The sequence below is a fragment of the Triplophysa dalaica genome, chromosome 11, assembly GCF_015846415.1.
Source record: "Triplophysa dalaica isolate WHDGS20190420 chromosome 11, ASM1584641v1, whole genome shotgun sequence".
NCBI classification, from domain to species: domain Eukaryota; kingdom Metazoa; phylum Chordata; class Actinopteri; order Cypriniformes; family Nemacheilidae; genus Triplophysa; species Triplophysa dalaica.
Window position 1 is genome coordinate 11,802,905 of NC_079552.1, and position 22,908 is coordinate 11,825,812.

The following is a 22,908-nucleotide window of genomic DNA, read 5'->3' on the forward strand; positions in this document are numbered from 1 at the left end:
ATATACCTTGTTGTATTAAATTTTGACTAACACGAACATTTTTCCTGCAGTAAGATACAATTCTGTCTCATCCAGCCCCTTTAAATTCTGACCATTATTATTCATGGAATTGTTGCAGAATGTTGCACTATAGCCTAGGATGATGGTTAGGCTATAAAGTGATGAAAGATACAAAGAGCTATCGTGTGTCATAGTTCTTTAAGATTTAATATCACTGCAAACAGTTATAAACAGCTGCCACTATACTTGTTATTTGGTGATTTGTTTAGTTTGCTATGAGCTTTGTTTACAAAGGTGCAGGGTGGCCCTTTACAGAGAGCACCTTCTAAAAGTGTGATGTCATGAGTTTTGTCTTAATGAAAATGTGGAAGTTATATAAAAAACCTTTTGTATATTTTTTATACGCTTTAAACTATAGATAATTTATCAATATTAATTAAAATACTTTTTTTTACTTTATAAAGACTAAAACAATATACATTTTCTCCTATAAGTTCACAGAATGGTAACAATAGGTTAAATTAAGTACATTTATTACTTTTTCCACAATGATGGTTATGTTGAACAGGTTCACTGCTGCATTTGATTCATGTATCACAACACGATGTTGACATAAGGAATACTTTTTACTTACTTTTTACATTTACTGTAAACAATTATTTGGTCTGTGCAGGTGTGGTCTCTTTTTTCTCGCTTGTTTTTTTGACATAGCTTGAGAATGTGACCATACTGTGCTGTCTTTTAATGCTGCTAATGATATCCTAGCAAATGTGTCCCTTTTACAGTATTTATTTAATAGGCTACGTCCTTGCAATGTCTAATGTTTGCTAAATAAATATATTCTTAGGAAGCCTAGCAACCTAAAATAGTTTAAATTAAATTAATTGATCTATCCAATCGTTTAATCGGAAATTGACGAACCCTTTAAAAAGACACACCGCGTTCTGATTGGTCGCACGATGCATCAATCAAAACGTTCCGAGTCTTGACTGCGCGAATGACAAGGGCGCGACAGCGCGTGCTCTCCTCGCGCAGGTAGACTAGACGAGTCCAACCAGGAAGTGTTTACGCGAACATGACAAACGCAACTTGCAGGCTTTAAACATGTCAAAGGAAATCCGATATTGTGAGAGGTTCTCTTACATCTTCCTCAAGTTCTTTTTAGTCGTATATGCAACGCTTTTCTGGGTGAGTTTGCTTGTTTATATTTTCGTTTAACATTACAGCATGTGTCGAGGTGGGACAACGACTAAACGTCAACAAATGTACGTAAAAGTGTTTCAGTTTTGGGAAAGGACACTGAGAAAGGCAAGAGTCAAGGAAGATTTGCCACTGTATGTGTATGTTTATTTGTTTTTCTGGGACGTATCACCCATTAACCTGCTCCAGCGTCTTTAACCCCACCCTTATAGGGAGTGTACTGTGTGGCGTTTGAGTTTGGAGAGTGCATCTGTTATTTGCTTGTATGATTACATATTACATTACATATCGTCTCGTATTTAAATATTAAAGTATTAAAATAAAATACACTCTATGTGATTTTAAACACAAAAAAGCAAAATTGTTAATATATAATATAGTGTACTGGGTGGGAATAACGTTACCCGGTCTAATTATAATGATTAAAGATGGCCTTGCTTGCTATTGATTACAAGTTGAACAGATAACCAAAGTACTTCTGTGTATGCACACCAGTACACAAAGGATGGGATGTAACATCTGACATAAGATAAAGTATTGAAGAGCATTTTGTCCGTTTAGGGGTACTGTAGAAACAAAATAATGAATTCTCTGCAAGGGGACCCGAGGTGTATGAAGACAGAAGTATCTCATTCTAACGTACTGATAACACAATGCTTCATTATCTAAGGTCTCACCTTGAACCGGAAATTGCGATCGTTTTTTATTTCGCATTTCCGTGTAAAATGGGGTTTCAACGGAGAAAACGAGTAGGCGTGGCTTTGGTCTTTCTCTGCGTTTTGATTGGATGTATAAAAACAGGCTAGTTGCACGAAGCCGCCATATTAGATTTTCGATCAGCGAGTGTGGGCAGGATTATTTCCGGTCGTGTTACACCGTATGGGAAAATAAGGATTTTTGGCCGTCAAATATGAGCGCTTTTTTAAATAAAATTAAAAAACTGATACATCAGTGATATGTAAGATGATCCTCTGTACATTTCCGAGTAGCTCGTTAAGACAATACACCTTGATATAACAGCAAAAAAGGCTGATGATGTTTTATATACCAGTCTGTGCAACACCCCGCGTTTCTCCACATATCGTCACTATCCTCTTTAAGCAAAACAACAATAAACTCATAGTCACTGCTCCCTGCTTGTAGATAAGTATTATGAATTTGTTTGACCTCTTCGTTACAAGTTGTATGTGATTAAAGTCAGAGGGATGGAGTATTCAGCGTTGGGTCCACTAATGTCCATCCTGTGCACTGTGCAGCTTACTGCTGATTGGCTACAAGGTTGTTTTGGTACTCGCCCGACTTTGTCTAAAGAAGAAATCGGACACCCTGCCTTTAAGATGGATATTCATTACAGGAAGGAATTGTATTATCAGATTTTAATTTAAGATTATGAGAGCACACAAATTTAAAAAGATAATGATCCACATTGATAAACTATTAACAATGAACGCCGCAATATTTCATGAAAAAATAGGGATTGTAATTTTTTATTTCACTGGGACTTTAAAACATCTCTGAAGACATAGTAATGTATATTGTATTGTATTTATGTCAATAGATACTCTGATAATATCATTATTAAGTGCAAGTTGAGCGACTGATGCACTGTTTTAGTTAATATTTAGCGGTAAATATATATTTGTCCGTTGAGATTTTTCACCTTTTATAATCACAATATCTTTGCTGGGTCACATATTTTTCTTTCTGTGTTTTCAGGTGTAAATGGGTGTTAGGGTTAGTTTTTTTATTGGTTTCCTATCTATAAGATGTGTGTAGATTTATTGGGTCATTTATTGTTGGAACCGAGGCTAACAATATTTTTTTTGAGGGAAAGCACAATTCAGTAAAAAGAAATGATTGAAAAAGCATTTGTTTTATATCTAGTTAATATGTCAACCAGTCAGGTATGAAAGCTTTTACTAAACCTAGAGTTTTTCAGTAAACTTAAACCTCACTGTTACATATTTTCAACAGTCCCAGTCTTTGGCTGTTTTAAAGGCTTTGATTATGTTTTTTGGGTGCTTTCCTGTAGCTCAGTGTTAAGAGCATTGCGTTAACAGTTCGATCCCAGGGGATTGCAAATACCTATGTAAAATTAATAGGATAATGCAATGTAAGTCGCTTTGGATAAAAGCGTCTGCCAAATGCGTAAATGTAACGTAAATGTAATGTAATGGGTGGTTAACATTGGATTTTCATATTTCTTATAAAAAAAACGCTTTATATTTCACATATTTCAAATCTATTGTTCATGGCTGTCCCCATTCTACCATAACGACTGGATTTCTTCCAGTCTATATAAAGTCCCTCCTTCCGAAACGCTCTTGATAAGTAAAGCTGACCAGGTCTTTCGTGATTGGCTTCTGCTTCTCAGGCTGTTGTGATTGGTCGGTGCCCCTCTCAATGCTTGTGAATTCAGAAGCTTTGGCTTTTAGCAATAAACAGTAACAATGGCGTCAACTTCACTTTATCGGTTAAAAACATGCAGATCGATCGATGTGTAACAGAGGTTTGCAATGTGCATGTGCATGTGCAAACGTCATTCTTTGTTAGAGATCTTTTTTTTTCCCTACTATGGGAAGGGGAATGACACCGGATCGAATGGCGTCAGACCAGTTATATTAATTAACACTAATAACAGAAGTGTTAGTTTTGCTTTTTTTATATTGGACTCGAGTTGGATAATAAAACAAGCAGATTGACCAGGAGACTGCAAGCAGGACTTCAGATGAGGTTTCATAGAAGTGTTTTAGACAGAGGTATATGTACACATTATCAGTGTGTTACACAGAACAACTTTCACAGCCGATGTTAAAGTCATGGAAGCTGTTATTTGACTGTTGGTTCTCTATGAATGTGTGAAGCTGAATTCTTATTACCAGCTGTAGGACTGCGATGAAAGAGATAGTGGTTTAGCGCGTATGTCTACAATCTCTGATAACCAAACACTAGTCCAGCGGTTCTTCCTCTTCTCTAAGGAAGGCCCCGGCCTTTTTTTGGCGTATTCCTTTGGGCGGAGATTATTAGACGCACTCAAATAGTGACATCATTTACCCGGGAAGTAGAGGGCTGTAGTCAATTCCATTAAATTAAATTAAAATATTTAAATTACTATATAAAAGTTGAAAAATGGGATCGCAGGGAACGTTCTCTTTAAAGAAAAGTACTATACCTAATATTTATATAGTATAGTGTGTATTGTATTGCCTATATCAATTTATGCTGTGAGCATACTTTTTGTATACAAATGTTTTTCATGCTATTGAAATGACTTTGAAATTTAGATTATCTTTGTTTCCTGCCTTTCATTAACATTGATATAAGACATTTAAATATATTGCAAGTAAAAGGCTGGTGTCGATGCCACTCAGCATTGTAGCAGAGATTTGAAATGCTACGGTACACAACATTGTGCTTCTATTCTGTTTTGTGCCAGGAGCCGGTCTGTACATGTTGAACCCATCAAACTGACAGCATAAACAATTGTCCCCACTCGACCCCATTTCACTCCATTATGCCACCACCAACCGAGGCTCTTGGTGGCCCATTGGCACCAGGATCACGGTGCTGGCTGACCAAGTGCACACTTCGTTCTACTCTCATATGTGCTGTTTTCAAAACCAAACAGACGAGCATGCCACACACAAGGCTGCGATGGTGAATTATGAATTGTGTGGATCGCCTAAAGATGTTATTCTGCTCACAAAGATAAACCGTGTTCATCATAGTGTATCAATTGAATAGTAATAGCAATCTGACATCTGTCTTTCCTTACATTCTGGCAAACTTGATTGGTTTAGAAACCATTAAAGAGTTTGGCTCAGTGGCATGGAAGTGCAAAAAGTTTAGATTTTGGATGACATTTTTTGAGTTGTATATTTTTACTGCGGTAAGTGCTAGAATCGCTGTAGATTGCTATCATGATCTGTGTTTTTATATCTTTCATGTTTGTTTAAGCAATGCAGGTTTTCATAAACGCACATTAAAATAAATGGATAAAGCATGCGTTGCCATGACCACCAAGATGGAACATCACTTGAAAGTTGGTGTTGGTGGTCTTTGCTCCATCGAACTTCATGCTTTCAGTTTTAACAGTCAGCCAAAAAAGGTCACAACTAGTTGACATTTTCCAGTTCCTGGAAGCCTTTCGAAGCTTCATTGATGGATATAAACAGAAGTCACTCTTTTTTCTTTTTCATTCTCTTATTTTTTTTAATGTCGTTTCTAGTCATAAGGTGCTGCATCTCCCAGAAGTATTGGGTAGCTGACCAATTTCTTTTTGTCATGTAGACAGTCGTGTTTTTAGTACTTCTATTTTTGTAATGTCTTTTTGCATTCAAATTTTGGTTTTGGATTTTAATCTAGCACGTTTTATACCGTTCTCGTGGCATAACTCAGTTGAGGAAATAAAAGGTTATTTATAACTTCTCTGTGAATTACCTTATGGTGTGTGGAGAGAGAAAGAGAAAGAAATGAAGTTCAAGATCAGTTCAGTATGAGAAGGAACCCATTAGCGAAACAAATTTGTAGCAAAGCCCCTATGGACACAGACATGCTCACACACACACACACACACACACACACACAAATAGTGAGTTAACAGGCATCGAGGGGTTTTACAGCAATTATCAGAGGCCTATTATCCTGCTTATTTTATTATGCCATTAAGCTGTGTCATAGAAGCTGTGTTCTAGGATGCAGAAGTCCATTTTATGTCAGTTACGCACAACTTCATGGACATCTGTTTTCTCCAATCCAGAATTCACATCCTTTATTGTGACACAGAAATGCTTTGAGGTTTTACGCAGCTTGCTTTAATTGTCTAATGAGTGAAATTGAGCTCCGGTAGCTTATGATAATCATGTAGGATATTTCTATTAAGATTCAAGCTTGGAATACATCAATTTAGAATGTCAAAATTTTGCACTGCTCTACCGTTTGCTGTTTACTTGTAAATATCAATAAATACTATACTTGTCATTTTTACACTTATACAGTACTTGCTTTTTAAATAAAATTATTAATTTAAATATTTCATACTATTAACCTGATGATGTTACTGTATTTATTGTTTCAGTTGATAGGAGCCCTTGTTTTGGCCATCGGCATTTATGCAGAAGTGGAAAGGCAACGCTACAAAACCCTGGAGGGGGCGTTTCTGGCTCCTGCTATTATTCTTATTGTCTTGGGTGTGATTATGTTCATCGTCTCCTTTATTGGGATCCTGGCATCTCTAAGAGACAATTTGAGCCTTCTCAAAGTGGTAAGTGTCCACCTGTCCACAAGTCTCTTGGAAGCTCATCAGAGCTTTCTTATAAGGTGCCAAGCCTATTAGTCTTGGTGGAGCAGATTTTGACTTGACTTGACACTGTGCTGGAATTTTAGCTGTATAATTGTAGGTGTACATACCCATTAGTCTGATAGGCATCCGCTGTTTTTCAGTAACCCACACGATGAGCAATTTAAGATACTGTGGAGAATAAGAAACGAGGAGACAAGAGACGAAAATGCGTCGAGTCAGTTTAATATCCACTTTAATATTCCTCGCGCCGAACAGCGAGTGAGATCAAAACAACCACACACGTAAAAACCGGAACAACACTAAACTGACTCCTCCCTCCCTTAAAGGTACAGTACCCTGGTGAATGTCTCATAATAAACATAATACTTGTGGTTCGCCACACAGGCCCCCCCAGAATTCACCCTTAATAAAACATAGGACTCTATACATGATAACAAAACAGGAAACAGATTTGACAGTTTTTAGGAAAGTCAACGTACAGTGGGGCGAATAAGGCGGCCATAACGGCTTCGCTTAACAGGAGGAGGGCGAAGGGCCAGGGGCAGGGCAGGGGCCGAGGCTGCCGAAGGGGGGCGCCCTCGCCGTGGAGGCTGGGCCAGCTGAAGTGGTGCACCAATATCAAGATGAGCAGGCTTGAGACGGTCTATTGCCACCCGCTCAGGCCTGCCCCCCATATCCACAACGAAGTTCTTAGACCCCCCCACCAGGACACGGAAGGGTCCATCGTAGGGGGGCTGCAGCGGGGTACGATGGCCATCGTGGCGGATGAAAACATACTTGGCCGACAGTAAATCCTTAGGCACGTAGGACTTTGGGAGGCCATGGTGAGATGTGGGAATGGGAACAAAAGCATCAGCAATGTCCCGGGCCCCAGTACGATGAGAGGCCACCGACCACCGGGCCGCGGCATCAGGAAGAAATTCCCCCGGAACGCGCAAAGGCTGTCCGTACACAAGCTCGGCCGATGAGGCTTGAAGATCTTCTTTTGGCGCAGAGTGAAGGCCAAGCATGACCCATGGGAGGCGGTCAGCCCAGTCGCAGCTCGTAAGGCTGGCCCTTAGCGCGGCCTTCATGTCTCGATGAAACCGCTCACAAAGTCCATTGCTCTGTGGGTTATAGGCCGTGGTACGGTGGACCTTCACCCCCAGGACCTCGGCGACCGCAGTCCAAAGCTCCGATGTGAACTGTGGACCTCGGTCCGAGGAGAGGTCGGATGGTGTGCCAAAACGGGCCACCCAAGCCATAATGAATGCCTGGGCCACATCAGCTGAAGTAATTGAAGACAGGGGAACCACTTCAGGCCATCTGGTGGTCCTGTCCACCATGGTGAGGAGGTAGGTGTAACCACGGGAGGGGGGAAGTGGGCCCACCAGATCCACATTCACATGATCAAAACGTCTCTCTGGCACTTTGAACGGTGCCAAAGGGGCCTTGGTATGCCGGGTCACCTTTGCTCGCTGGCACGCCACACAGGCAGCCGCTCAGGCCCTGACGTCCCTCCGCAGGCCTGGCCAGACAAACTTGGCCCCCACCAGCTTTGTAGAGGCCTTCACCCCTGGGTGGGAAAGGCTGTGGATGGCGTCAAAAACCTTACGCCTCCAGCCAGCAGGTACCATAGGGCGCGGTTGTCCAGTGGAGACATCGCAGAGGAGTGTAGCGTTGGCCGTGTCAAAAACCACATCCTCCATGAGCAACGCCGTAGGGGCCGTCCTGTAGGCTTGCACCTCAGCGTCCGTGGTCTGATCCACAGCCATCGTAGCGTAGTCAAGGCCTAAATGGACGGACCCAGCAACAGCCCGGGAAAGGCAGTCTGCAACGAAATTGTCTTTACCGGCCACATGCTGAATGTCAGTGGTAAATTCGGAGATGGCAGAGAGCTGACGCTGCTGTCGACCAGACCACGGCTCTGAAGACTTCGCCATTGCAAACGTCAGCGGTTTGTGGTCAACGAAAGCAGTGAAACGCCGGCCCTCTAACAAGAAACGGAAATGACGGGTGGCGAGGAAAAGACCCAGGAGCTCCCTGTCAAAGGTGCTGTATTTCCTCTCGTTGTCACGGAGCTTCCTGCTGAAAAAGGCCAGCGGCTGCCAGGCTCCACCCACCCACTGTTCACACACAGCCCCCACGGCGTAATCAGAAGCGTCCGAAGTAAGAGCAACAGGGGCGGTCGGAGACGGGTGCGCCAGCAGAGCAGCGTTGGCCAGCGCGGTTTTGGCAGCATCAAAGGCATGAGTCATCTCTGGGGACCAATCCAACACGTCCGCCGGCCTCCAACCCCGCAAGGCGTCGTATAAGGGTCGCATGAGTTGAGCCGCATGGGGAAGGAAACGGTTGTAGAAGTTCACCATACCCAGAAACTCCTGCAAGGACTTCACAGTCCGTGGGCGTGGGAAACTGGCGATGGTGTCCACCTTGGCAGGGAGGGGAACGGCCCCTTGCGGGGTGACGTGGTGGCCGAGGAAAGTAATGGATGACCGGCCAAACTCACACTTAGCCGGGTTGAGGATGAGACCATGCTCATTGAGTCGGCCGAATAGCTGCCTGAGATGCGTCAGGTGGGCGTCTGTGGACGCGCTGGCCACGAGAATGTCGTCCAAGTAAACAAATAAGAATGGCATATCCCTCAACACAGAGTCCATGAGGCGCTGAAACGTCTGCGCTGCGCCCTTGAGGCCGAAAGGCATCCGAAGGAATTCAAAAAGGCCAAAGGGTGTGATGACTGCTGTCTTTGGGACATCCTGTGGATGGACAGGCACCTGGTGGTAACCGCGCACAAGGTCCACCTTGGAAAAGATGGTGGCACCAGCTAGGTGAGCGGAGAAATCCTGCATGTGCGGCACTGGGTACCGGTCGGGAGTGGTGGCGTTGTTCAGGCGACGGAAATCACCACAGGGACGCCAACCGCCATCAGCCTTGGTCACCATGTGTAGGGGGGAGGCCCACGGGCTGTTAGAGCGGCGCACAATGCCGAGGTGCTCCATGGTAGTGAACTCCTCCCTGGCGATCGCAAGCTTTGCTGAGTCGAGGCGCCGGGCCCGTGCATAGACTGGGGGGCCAACCGTGGTGATGTAGTGCTCCACGCCATGCTTAGCCACCGCCGATGAAAAAGTGGGTGTGGTGATATCAGGGAACTCAGATAGCAGGCGTTGATACAAGTCCCCGGTAGCAAGCGTGTTCGACAGACAAAGCGCCCCCACCCCTCCAAGCGTACAGGGGTATGAAGCAAAAGACAGGGCGTCGATTAGTCGGCAGTTTGTAACATCCACCAACAGACTGTAAGCGCAAAGGAAATCTGCCCCCAGGAGTGACGTAGACACGGCGGCCATTACAAAATCTCAGCCGAAACGCCGCCCGCCGAAACACACTTCCACATACCTTGTACCATAGGTACGAATGGGTGTGCCGTTGGCAGCGTCCATCGGGGGGCCGTGCCCGCCAACCATAGTGTCCACAGCTGTCGCCGGCAGGATGCTGCGTTGAGCCCCAGAATCAACCAGCAGCCGACGGCCAGACAAGGTGTCAGTGATGAATAACAGCTTGCAGTCACGGCCAGCGCCCATTGCTGTTAATGAGCGCCAGCCCTGGCTTTTCCCTGGGCTCTGAAACTGCAAGGTTGGCGACACTGCTTGGCCTTGGCCCCAAACCTGGAATGGTAATAACACCAACCGTCCTCACGCTGTCGGCGGGCCGTCACGGCAGCTGCAGTGTCCAGGTCATCCTCCGTGGGGCCAAACGGGGCAGCGGCGTGCTGGGGAGGCAACAGTGCATGGACAAACTGCTGCCGGTTGGCGAGAAAAATCCTGTCTGCCTCCACAGCCAGCGCCCGGTAGTCTCTAGAGGAAGGTAGGCTGGAACTGGCCAGCGCGGTGCGCACAGGTACTGGGAGCTGCCGCAGAAAAATGTGGGCAAAAAGGAAAGAAGGATCCGCGGCGCCCAGTACAGCTAGCATCCTCTCCATTAACTCGGACGGCTTGCTGTCGCCAAGGCCGTTCAGAGACAGCAGGCGGTCTGCTTTCTCCAGCTCCGACAGTTCAAAAAGTTTCAAGAGGAACGTTTTGAGTGCGTCGTATTTTCGGTCAACCGGAGGAGCCTCTAACAGCGCCATAGCCCTGGCTGTGGTCGAGGCATCCAGTGCTGCTACCACGTGGAAATATTTCGTAACGTCCTGCGTTATTCCTCTCAGCTGAAACTGAGCCTCGATATGCTGAAACCACGGCCGTGGGTTGTGCTGCCAAAAGTCCGGTAATTTTACGGTGGCGGCGCAGGTAGCACCAACGTTAGCAGCGCCGCTAGCAGTGCCGCTAGCAGCCGCATTTTCACTACCTTCGTGTTGTGACATAAGTCAGCCGTATCCATCACGCGTCGGGGTCACCAATTGTGGAGAATAAGAAACGAGGAGACAAGAGACGAAAATGCGTCGAGTCAGTTTAATATCCACTTTAATATTCCTCGCGCCGAACAGCGAGTGAGATCAAAACAACCACACACGTAAAAACCGGAACAACACTAAACTGACTCCTCCCTCCCTTAAAGGTACAGTACCCTGGTGAATGTCTCATAATAAACATAATACTTGTGGTTCGCCACAATACTGTGTTTAAAGTAGTTCAAGCCTATGTGTCTCAAGATCTGTGCAGTTTATTCCCTCAAATTGTGTTTTTTTTTAGCTTTTAATTATTCAAGAGTGTATTCTGTGCAGCTTTGAAGTCTTATTTATCTGTGCATGTGTCTTTGTTTCACTTGAATTCTACTGTTTTTTTATGCCTTGCAGTTCCTTTATACTCTGGGAATTTGTCTCATTTTGGAACTTGTCGGTGGGATTGTTGCTCTGATGTTTAGGAATCAGGTAGAGTTTCCGGTTTTATCAGCTTTATTCTTTTATACTTTTTGCATATGTTGTTTATTTCCCTTCATTTTTAAAATCAGGCTACATTGACACATGTGTCAAATGTGTTTGTACCATTTTAATGTGCACATTATTTAGCTGGCTTATTTATGTCACAATGACAAATGCTATAGAGCAATAAAATCAGATATAATATTTAAAATATTGTATTGTGTCAGTATTATATCATCCTTAAGTCAATAAAACTACACCCGAAATGTGTCACTAAATGTTTATGTCTTGAATAACGGTTCCCTTGTTGCTTGTTTCATTATGTGAAGAAGATAATTGTAAGAACTGTTACTGTTAACTGATTAAATTATGTTTAATTTTATAGTCTGATGCCAGTGTGTATTTGTTTGCCTTTTTGACATTCTAGTAATCATGATAGAACAAAAATTGATGGAGGCGCATGATCACCCATCATTTGTGAACTTCATTGATATCCTATTTTAAAGAATCTTAATTGTATCAGTCCTCAAATATGTTTATCTAAATGGGCATTTCAAAACAGAATGGGAGCAAAAACAAAACCCTGATATGATGTTTTGCAAGAAAACATACATATATTTTGTTGCAAAAACAGCATGCAACGAATAAGACCTTTCCTTTATAACACTGACCTTCCTGTGCTCCATAGACAGTGGACCTTCTCAACAAAAACATCCGCAAAGGCATGGTGAATTATTACGATGACCTTGATTTCAAAAACATAATGGATTATTTTCAAGAAACGGTAAGAGATTTTTCTGCGTGTTGCCTTAGAGATTGCTTCAAAGGCATTACCTTAATGATTGTTTTTTAGGATTGTTGTGAACAATAAACACTAAATTGAATCTTATCATTAATAATCAATTATTTTATTATTATTAAGTTATCATTATTTACAGTAATAACTTGTACGTATAGTACTTCCCTATCTTCCTTTGTATAATTTAAGTGAGATAATTAAACAAAAAATAATCGGTTACAGTTTTTAATCTTAAACAATTTATGTAGTTGTCTTTCACCATGAACATATCCTTAGAATCTGGCAGATGTTTAAAAAGAATCTCTGAAAAGATGTGCAGTTGGGAAATGTATGGCCATAGGTGTCGTTCTCCAACTGCCGTTTGCTTTCATGTAGCTACTTTTAGATCTTTATATAACAAGCTCTTCCACCACCTACTGAACTAGAATGATTCTTAAAATGTCGGATCAATGATGAGGATCTAGACTGTATTTTTTCAAATAGCGTTTTAGAGTACACTGCCTGTAGTTTATAATGTTAGGCACCTGGTGGACAGAACCACAAAAATCCACATCCACTACACAGAAATGTCAATGGCAGCAGCACTCACAGAGCTCAGTGGGTTTGAGGTGCATTCATGCATATGTGAATAGCTCTGTGCCAGTCCACTGCAGATCTCCACCCTGTGCATCTGTATGCACCTTTATAATCATGGTCATTACACAGTCGTTTCGGCTGCGGTTAATTACACTAAAAAATATTCCAGCTTTTTATGTTATTAACAAGCCTGCCCAACAAGACCCACACTAGAACTCAACCAAAGGCCAGAGAATTTCAGACTAATCAATTTTCACAGTGTGATGAGCAAAATTAAAGGATTTAGCACATTGTTTTTTATTTGTTTTGTTTGAACCACCTTCAATGTTTTTCACTTGTATTTTTTAGTAGTCAACATTCTTTATTTTTAAAACTTGTCACAGTGGTTTACTCACTAAGGGTCATATCTCCTTTATTTGAACTGGACACCCAATGCTGCTTTTATTAACGTTTGCCTTTTGCAACAGAACGTTATTATGCCCTTATTCTCTGAAACTGAAAGTATTATAATTGTCCTCCATCGGCGAATATGTGTTTCTTTTGATCATCAACCGTTGCTAAAGTAATTGCTTTAGATGATGTGCGCTGCCATTTAAATGAGTTGAAGGTCTGGAATATGAATCGTGCCATTTAGTGAGAAAAGACCGGAGTCTAATATTTATTCATACTCTTCCTTTTGAAAGCTGTTGGCACAATAAAGGAATATAAAGCAGCTCAGGTATATCATTTTGCCATTTTATATTTTGTACCCTGTCAATCTAGGTGGAATTTAACAGAAGCTAATTCAACCATGAACATGAAAATGGTTTTCTTTTATCTAATAAAATATTATTTTTCCAGTACAATTACTGAAATTACAGTGTAAACATAATGTAGTGTTTATTAGCAACACAGCCTCAACTAGGGCCGTTGAAAAAGTTACGACACTCGATCCTGCCGTGTGGTCACATCGTTGATGGAGTGCTCAATAGTTCCAAACAAATCCGTGCTGTCAATTTATTTGAATGGATTTTAGCGGATTTTAAGCTAAATTTGCATATATTTTGCTAAATATATTAGACACTGAATACAACGTTGACTACATTTATAGCAGCATTTTTTCTGTGTAGTAATATGATTCAGAGATGGGCACTCGAGTTAGTGACTCGGACTCCTTGACTTACTGTTATCATAAGGAAAGAATGTGTACATAGGTATAACTTTTATCATAGAATTTTATGACGGACGTTTCACTGTGTATTCCGCGTAAACTTCAGTCACATGAAACATGGCGTGAGCCTCGGGACTTCTCACGTTCGGTTTTATTCATGTGTCAGAATCAGGAACAGGAAAGATCGGCTAAATACAAAGAATGTGGAAATATAATTAAAGACACCGGAACGACTAAGTCAAACTTTATTACGCATCTAAGAACTCATACTCAAAGGTTAGTCACATATAGCAAGCTATTTTATTGTGATGTGACTGCACGGGTATTTAGGATATAAAAAATGTAGCCTTTAAAACTAGCACTGTTTTTATCAATATTTATTTAGATTGTGGCTTTTGCTTAGTGAGCTGTTTAAGAGATAAAAAATATATACTAATCCTTGCAGTTTGTCACGTATTTTTGATTTATGTAACGTTAATCAGCATGCATAGCACAATTTTATGCTGACTTAAATCAACTGTAGATCAACAATCGACTTAAATTTTCTGATAAAGTGTGACTGGCGTCATCTTGCGTCTCACTTAGCGATTGTGTCCCTGGTTTTTCAAACATCACATGTTTCTCTATATAAAACAACTTTGCAAATAGGATTTTTGAGTATGAGAATTTTTTCAATAAGGCATGCAATGTCTTGAGACTTCACTCGGACTCAAGCGATAAAGACTCCAGACTTGACTCGGACTCTGGCCTCTGGCCTCAACATATCTTTAAAAGTGCCAGTTAAAAATCCATGCTGAAACCTGAGTTTTCAGAAGTTGTTAAACTGCTTCAATTCTTGTTTTTCCAGTTCAAATGTTGTGGAGGAAATGAGTACAAGGACTGGGAAGTCAACATGTATCATAACTGCACTGCTCCGGGACCATTAGCCTGTGGAGTTCCTTATACTTGCTGTATCAACAACAAGGTAGTGTGCATTGTAAACTGAAATGATGTATGTTGTAATAAATGAGAATCGTTTGCAAATCTAAGATGTGTGACTCACAAACCACACAAACACATTCGATCAAGTGATCTAGTCTGAATGTTTATAAAAACATTGTAGTTCTGCAAAAGCATGTTTCCCAGGACTCTTTCTCAGGGATCTGAATTTTGAAAACCTTCACTGCTCAATGACTCTTTAGTGATAAACAGATCTTATTGAAACATAAATATGATCCTGGAATAAATATTCTGTGTTTTATTGAACTTGTAAAATGTATTTTTAAATTTGATCACCACATACAATTCGCAATATGTGCAGTGAATGGCCGTTTAAAAAATCTGAACTTCTTACATAGTGAATTCTGCCCCTCCCTGCTTTGCTTCATAGAAACTAAAAGCATTCATTGCTTTTTTTTTTTTTGAAGTTCTGTTTGCTCACCTGAAGGACGGACAGAAATGGTAAAAAGGAAATCCAAGCCAGTGGCTTTACAACATGAATAAATGTTTTTGTTCTTTTTGGTTGTGTAATTGTGTGAAAACATGTGACACCAAAGAAAATGGGAAGATCTTTTAGAAAGCATCTAATAGTCATTTCAGTGCTTTTTGAATACTTTTTGTTCTGTACACTTCATTATTTTACAATCTGAAATTAGTCTGTATGTTTCTTTTTATGTGTTTTATAAATCCTTGGGTTCATAGTAATATTGCTTTTAGGCATGTAGATATTATTATGTGGCATGATAAAGATGCTGGCTGGTTTTGTTTTGTTTGTTTGTGTGATGGCCATTTATTTTCTTGTTTAGCATTTCTAACACAACCCAGAGCATTCTCATCAAGACCCAGAGCTTGATATTGGATTAACCTGCATATTGTTAGAGCTCAATTGTATATATGCAAAGAACAGTTGAAAAATAGGATCATTAATGCACAATTCTAAATGGGGCAGGGATTGTAAAAAAAGTCATTCAATTTATATTAATTTCGGAACAACGCTGAGCTGTTTTCTTTAGTTTTGCATCAGCTGTGTGAATTACCTGTGGATAAGCATTAATTCATTATTATCTATTTCAAAGGCTAAGCAACTGCTTTTTATAAATGAAGAAGTTATTCGCATATTTTAATTTTCAAAATCTAAGGGTATTATAAAGACTAATTAAACCCTTTTTAATCCCTTTCTGTGAAAGATAAACCTGTAGGATTAGAAAAGAGGGACAGCATTCTTCCCTGCTGCTGAACCAGATATGGCAACACTTAACCACCTAAATAAATGAAGTATTATACTTGGAATATTTTGACCTGTACCTAAAAGAGAGCTGCTTGAGATCATTATAACACTCAGTTTAACAACACTTACTCATCAAAATTTTAACCATTGAAAGTTAGGATGACAACAATCAAAAGTAAAGTAATGGAAACTTGATTTCACATTAAATAAGCGCAAAGATTAAATTCATATTCATGATCCAATTTCACAGTTGATCACTGATCACAGTTGACAAGTTTACATAGACATTCAAGTGTTTTACTACCTGTATAAATGTTAACACCACCTTTGATTCTGTGTTACAGCCTTCTGAAGTTGTTAATACGATGTGTGGATACAAGGTCTTAAACGCAGAGGTAAAGTCCCTGTGTCTATTGAATAATCTACATCTATTGTAAGGTTGGAGCTGCCTCCCAAAGTTTTTGTCATAAAATGATCTATTTCCGATGCTGATTAAACATGTCCAGGGATGTTGGTTGCGGGAGCAAAGGTCGAATGAGTAATTGAGTCATCTGGGTAGACCAGAGAGACCCACTTCAGAATTTTAACAGCCAATTATAACAGAGGTTATGCAGCATGCATTGAATAATGATGTGCCATATAATAGAACCCCATCCAATCAGCATCCAGCCTTGCATTTAGAGCCAATAATTGACTCATACAATATAATAATAAAAGATGACCCTTGCTTATAACCTCTTTTTCTATGCTATGACTGTTGTCTGCAGAGACTAGATAATATAGATATCATCTACATACGAGGTTGCACCGATGCAGTCTTCCTTTGGTTAATGGACAACTACAAAATAATGGCTGGACTTCTTCTGGGGATCTTACTGCCTCAGGTAGGACTCATTGACAATGATGGCTTATAACATTACATTTACATTTACGCATTTGGCAGACGCTTTTATCCAAAGCGACTTACATTGCACTGTACTATACATTCGTTTTTGACTATATGCAATCCCCTGGAATCGAACCCATGACCTTGGCAGCGCCGTGGTCTAACCACTGAGCCATAGAAAAGTTACCTGTATAGAACACGGTTTAATAAACATATATTAAGCCAAGAACAAAGTAAAAAGTATTTTTGCTTTGACTTTTAAGCTGTTGTTTCACATCCTCAATATAAGAATGCTATTGTTTTAAATTACATGTTTTCATTGGATTATAGAACAAAGATTATAAAACAAACCACTACCCAATGGATTACAAAAATATTTTCTTAAATATACCCTTTAGGGCCTAAAGTTAAGGCTGTGTTCCTGTTGCTTGGAATTGCAATTGGTAGAGCATTGCATTAGCAACGCATAGGTCACGGGTTCGAGCCCAGGAACACACACACTGAAAAACATTCATGTAATTTTTTGAATTGAGTTAAACAATGGTGATACCTTATTGCAATTATTGTTTAATAACACAATTTGGGTTTTAAACTGTGTTTAGAAGCTATGCAGTGTCAATTCCAAAAATGAAATGGATCAATTACCAACTTCATTGTTGCCTCTGTTGTTTGTAAACAGGACTCACTGTGAACATATTTTGTGCTTATTTTTCAATTTTCTAGTTTTACTGGTACAGACCATTCTTATCGTCTTAACTGCTAGACCATTGCATTATTAGGAATTTTAAACATGACCTCAACCATATTTATTTTAAACCATCTTAATATTTTGTGCTTTTATTTTTAATAGTCATTTATGATCATGATATATACATTTTTGTATGATAATGTGATTGAAGTCCTTGACCTACCCTTCGTGCAACCTGCCCATCCGGTTTATTTACAAATAGTGGAGTCACAGTGCTTATTCATGTAAAGATATTACGGCACAACACATCTTCAAAGGGTCTTTACTTCCAATCATTTCATCCACCAGTCATTCTCACCATGTAGTCATATAAGAACCTCATCCTTTCATCTGCTTAATGCATCTGACAAATACACCAGCAGGATTTAACAGTCTATTAATTATTTGTAGTAAATATTCAGTACAACAGCACACTTTCTCATAGGATAGTGTTTAATTATTCAACTATAACAAGAAGTTATTTTATACAAACTTACATTTTAGAAACATAAGGCCTGCTATTTTTCTCAGTTTTTTCTTTGCTATTGAAAATGTATCTAGTTATGGGGACTTTTCATCGATTTGTTATTCATGTTTCATCTCTATCTGTGCTCATGCAGAAGTTCAGACTAATGAAGTTGCGCTCTTTATAAAACATCATCTCATTACGGTTTATCTGCACTGATGAAGAGCTGGGTGGTGAGAGGAATGCTGTTTGAATTCACAATTTAAAAAAAATAAAGTACCATTAATGGGCAGGTTTCGATAAATTCAAAGTCTAAAAATCCATCACGCTTTCAAAAGCAGCCTCTAATGTCCAGCTGTTGCTGTGTGTTACTCTGCTTTAACCTGTTGGCTTAAAACACTGATCAACTCAGTCAAACAGAACACAGTCACAGATGCAGATTGTCATATTCACACAAACTTTAAAACCATTAGGTAATTTCACCAATGCAGCATATTCAACATCCTCCCCAACACAAAAACACAAAAAGTCATGTCAATCTTCTGTTTTATAACAGCATATCTGAAATGATGGGAATAGAAATAAGAGGAAGTTTATATTAGGTCAGACTGTGCCTGGCTGTAGGTTGTTTCACAGGAAATGATACCAGGAGTTTGATCTGTGATATGAACAGGTATTGCTGAAAAAGACAGATATTGAAATTACAGCAATGTTTTGGCCATGCGCAGATATTCGCATCATATGAATGCAGATGTCATATTGGATTATTAAAGATGCCATCTGAAAGTTTTTCAATACGTGGTCATATCAGTCTGTTTGTTATGTTTACAGAAAAAAACATAAGTGACAAGCCCCATTAAAGTGATAATTCACCTAAAAATTTAAATTCAGTCATCATTTACTCACCACATTTGTATAAATGTCTTTGTTCTGATGAACACAGAAAAAGATATTTGGTAGAATGCTTATAATCAAACAGATCTCGTCCCCCATTGACACCCATTGTAGGAAAATTTACTTTATAATTGTTTTGTTCTGTTGAACACAAAAGAAGACATTTTGAAGAATGTAGGACAGCAAACAGTTCTGGAGCACTTTTGACTACCTTTGTATTTTCTTCCTACTATGGCACCAACAAAATGTGCTGCCTTGTTTAATGAATACAAACAGAAAGTGCGGACATGGCAATGAGCAACAGCAAACAACGTTTGGGAGGGTTCCTGGATCTAGGGCGCCTGTCTAAATAAAAAACAGGGAGAGTTATCTTTTGTCTGATTGCAGAGATTGGATATATTATTGAATTGTAGTGTGAATGTAATGGGACATTGTTGTGCCTTGTTAAGCAGAAACAGCATCTTGAATCTGATTGCTTGGCTAATCCGACTATTGTTTAAGTTGTAACTGGAGAACAAGATGTGCTGTAGTATTTAAATGTGTTCAAATGATGTGATAAATAAAAAAGGAAAGAGATTTAACAACAAATTTAAAAGCTTTTCAGACTGAGATGCTATTAAATGTAACAATTTCCCTCTTGTTTTTGTAGTTTTTTGGTGTGATCTGTACCTGGCTGTACATCACTCGTGTTGAAGATGCCATTGAGGAGTACGGAAACTACACTGATGGTCTTCTGCGTAGTGTACCCCAGGATACCAAGGGGCAAAGCAGGCTGGCGAAATGCTGCAAGTGCATGCCTCTGATTGATTAAACCTCCTGAAAGAATGCCTTAAATGAGGAGAAATATACTGGAAGTAGCGCCAGCTGTGGAAGAAATTATAGCTCTGTGAGATACAACAGCGCTGTTACTGTTCTACACTGGTACAAGCAAGTTATATTTGTACTTTTAAAAGATATGCCTGCGATTATCGTTTCATAATGTAAAAATGGGTGGTACAAAATGTGAACCGGTCAAAATTACTGTGATAGAGTTGCCTTGCTTCTTTCTCTCAGGATTATTCTGCTATGTCAGGCCTTAATTACACTAATGATGCATTTTAATGTGTCTTGATCATTAAACTATATGCCGACTCTGATTACAGTCCGAGTAAGAATATCAATACACAGTTTTGCATTGCTTGAGATAACCGCAAACTGTAAATCTTCAAATCCTGAAGGACTGCCGCCACATTCATCCCAATAAGACTGCTGTTTCTTTATTGTTAGTACATGTTGTCTATGATGAGTAATATAATAAATTAAATAAATTCTGACCATAAACCACTTCGAAACTGAAAGGGTTGGGAATAATTTTTTATCTATCCATATCCTAAAATATCGTGGTGACCATTATTACCTCAGATTGTCTACAGTTTATATTGAACCTTTACCTGAAACAGGGTCAATTATTTATAAGGAAACTCTTCATTTTGCGCTTTTGTTTTCCGTGTGAATTTTTATTGCGTATAGTAGTATACATTTGAATATTATTACAGTTCCAGGCCTTTCTCAATCAGTACATTTAACTTACAGAAGTGCAGGTGTCTATCTTTTGTGTTTTAAAGTGTCTTAAATCTCAAAGTTATTCTGGGTGACAATATGGTGATGGTTATGTTTCTACATTGTCTGCTACCTATTTTGCTTTTTTTATGTGGAAAAAGACAAGAAAATCATACTTAACTCTAAGATGTTTCATAGTACTGTAAATGCATGAGACTTTAGCTTTATGTCATTAAATAACAGGAATATCGATTTCATATTTATTTAAAAATGATTTATTTGATTTTGTTTTATTTTAATAAAATGTTATATTTTAGATTCAACACTAGTTGTATGCAGTATGCACTAAATATTGAATTATGATATTTCTGACAGTTTGGAGGCCTTAACATTTTTCTTGGTTTTTGAAGTGCTCCAGTGTTGTTCATGATTCCTGTGTGTTTGTGTTTACCTCACTGTTAAAGTCTGTAGCCCTGCTGAATGAATAAATTATGTTTGGAGAGTCATATGCGCAGCTGCTTTAGTGAATTTTCTGTTTTCTGTCACACTGCTTTGTCTTTGCATGGGGAACCGAATATTCTGAATATTTCACTTGTATGGAGTGGCATCACATCTAACTGCTGGTCTGTAATAATCTTATCTATAAGCATCTTACAAAAGCCTGATCTATAGCCCGTATAACACAAAACATTTATATGCAGAATTTTTGCATATTAGTTGCACAGATTCTGAACCCCTGTACAAAGAATCGCTTTTGTTGTTTAATGTTATATTTCATTAATCATATCCATGTTTCAATAAGGTATTGCACTATGCATAGACACAATTTCTCATTCTGTGTATATTTTACATGCCTTTAGAAATTTTGTAAAAGCGTCGGAAATTGCATTTTTGTTAGGTCTCTGAACACCAGATTCCAGGCTGTTTTCTTACCCTAGCATTAGTATAACAATCGATGTGGACTTTTTTTTTAATCGAACAATGAAAGCTGCAATAATATTTCTGTAATAATATATTTATTTCTTAGAGTTGCACTTTAGGTCTTTAGTTATAGTATTTTACTAAAATTATTATTTAAAATCCAAAAAGGAAAATTGTATCCACAATACAATCATATTATTCTGTACACGTATTGGTCTATTATATGCTGCATTCATTTGAAAAAAAATCACTGTGCCCCTCTCACCTATTTGTGTTAGCTAAAAGGGATGTTTCTGGGAGATATTTCAATCCAGCATCATATTGAATACAGCCCCTCATATTGACAAAGACCTCATCAGCCGTTAGCTCTCCCCCACTGTTTACTAACATATAATTGAGATGTCTCTCCAGGAAGGAGGAAATATGAATCAACCCCCTGAGACTAATGGTGCTACCACTACAAATCAAGTAGCTCAATACCCAACAAAAAGAGAGATATTGTACTATATGTGACTCTGCAGTCTCCCCACAACCCAAGATGTTCTGGATTTGATAATGCCTCGCAGAACCAGATCAAAAGGTGGTGAATCATCCACCTCTGTGGGTGTTTCGATCTCTGTGATTTGCCATATAGAAAAAAAACAGTCAAATGTGTTTTCCTCATGATGCTGTGCACTGAAGGTCAAAAAGCAAGTTATGCACCTGTGTTTAAATGTGTCACCATTTGCCACGACAGCTCCACAGTCCACACACTTGTTGTGAAATTGTGAATGACACTGAAAGGGGAAGATCAAATCACTTTGTTGACAAAAAAGCTGGAGAACATTCATGTTCCTATAGACTAGCCTATTAAATTATGCGGACCTATGGCAATGGAGCCCGCCAATGGGGGCGGGGCTTATGGCTATATAAGCAGACTCATCGCCACAGTGTCCTCAGGTTACTTCGACTGAAGCGATGACCCTGCAGCTTGTAAGCACGGCAAGGAATGCAGTACACGTTCCCGTATCTCAGGGAACCGAGGTTACATAATTAACCGAGTAGGTTCCCTATCGATACTTCACTCGTACTGTGTTGCAGGACGCTATGGGGAACCAATACTATCCTGCCGTGCTACAAGAGGAACAATAACTCAAGACTACCCCGGAACTAGGTTTGGGGGCCAAGCATTAGCAGGGGAGCCCTACCGAGTGGACAGGGCCAGGTTAAGAGGTGGCCCAGTCCGGTAATCGTCCCAATGACAGTGTGCCTAGTGCCGGCACAGTTGGAGCAACCGTAGGCCGGCAACCTAGTGTAAGTCCTTTAAGCAGAGAGGACCCCGAGCCTGAAAGGCCGGGACATCCAGAATATAGAATCTGGTAAATCTCCACTATAGACGAACAGCTAGACCAAGCCCAGGACGAGG

The 22,908-nt window shown here is 39.9% G+C and overlaps 1 protein-coding gene across 1 annotated transcript; it reads left to right on the plus strand.

Moving 5' to 3' along the window:
• The first annotated feature begins 1,003 nt into the window (after positions 1-1,003).
• On the plus strand, positions 1,004-21,088 carry tspan15 (tetraspanin 15). Its single transcript, XM_056761501.1, has 8 exons — positions 1,004-1,188; positions 6,278-6,463; positions 11,274-11,348; positions 12,028-12,123; positions 14,712-14,828; positions 16,415-16,465; positions 16,838-16,954; positions 19,693-21,088. Exons 1-8 carry the CDS (start codon positions 1,105-1,107, stop codon positions 19,852-19,854), a joined length of 888 nt encoding a protein of 295 aa, XP_056617479.1. The 5' UTR covers positions 1,004-1,104; the 3' UTR covers positions 19,855-21,088.
• The last annotated feature ends 1,820 nt before the right edge of the window (positions 21,089-22,908 follow it).

What these genes read in the sequence shown, in the direction of transcription:
- tspan15 (XM_056761501.1), top strand. Translation starts at nt 1,105, where the DNA reads ATGTCAAAGGAAATCCGATATTGTGAGAGGTTCTCTTACATCTTCCTC. An exon ending in CTCTGATGTTTAGGAATCAG is followed by an intron (nt 11,349 to 12,027) that starts GTAGAGTTTCCG and finishes TGTGCTCCATAG; the next exon opens with ACAGTGGACCTTCTCAACAA. An exon ending in ACAAGGTCTTAAACGCAGAG is followed by an intron (nt 16,466 to 16,837) that starts GTAAAGTCCCTG and finishes TGTTGTCTGCAG; the next exon opens with AGACTAGATAATATAGATAT.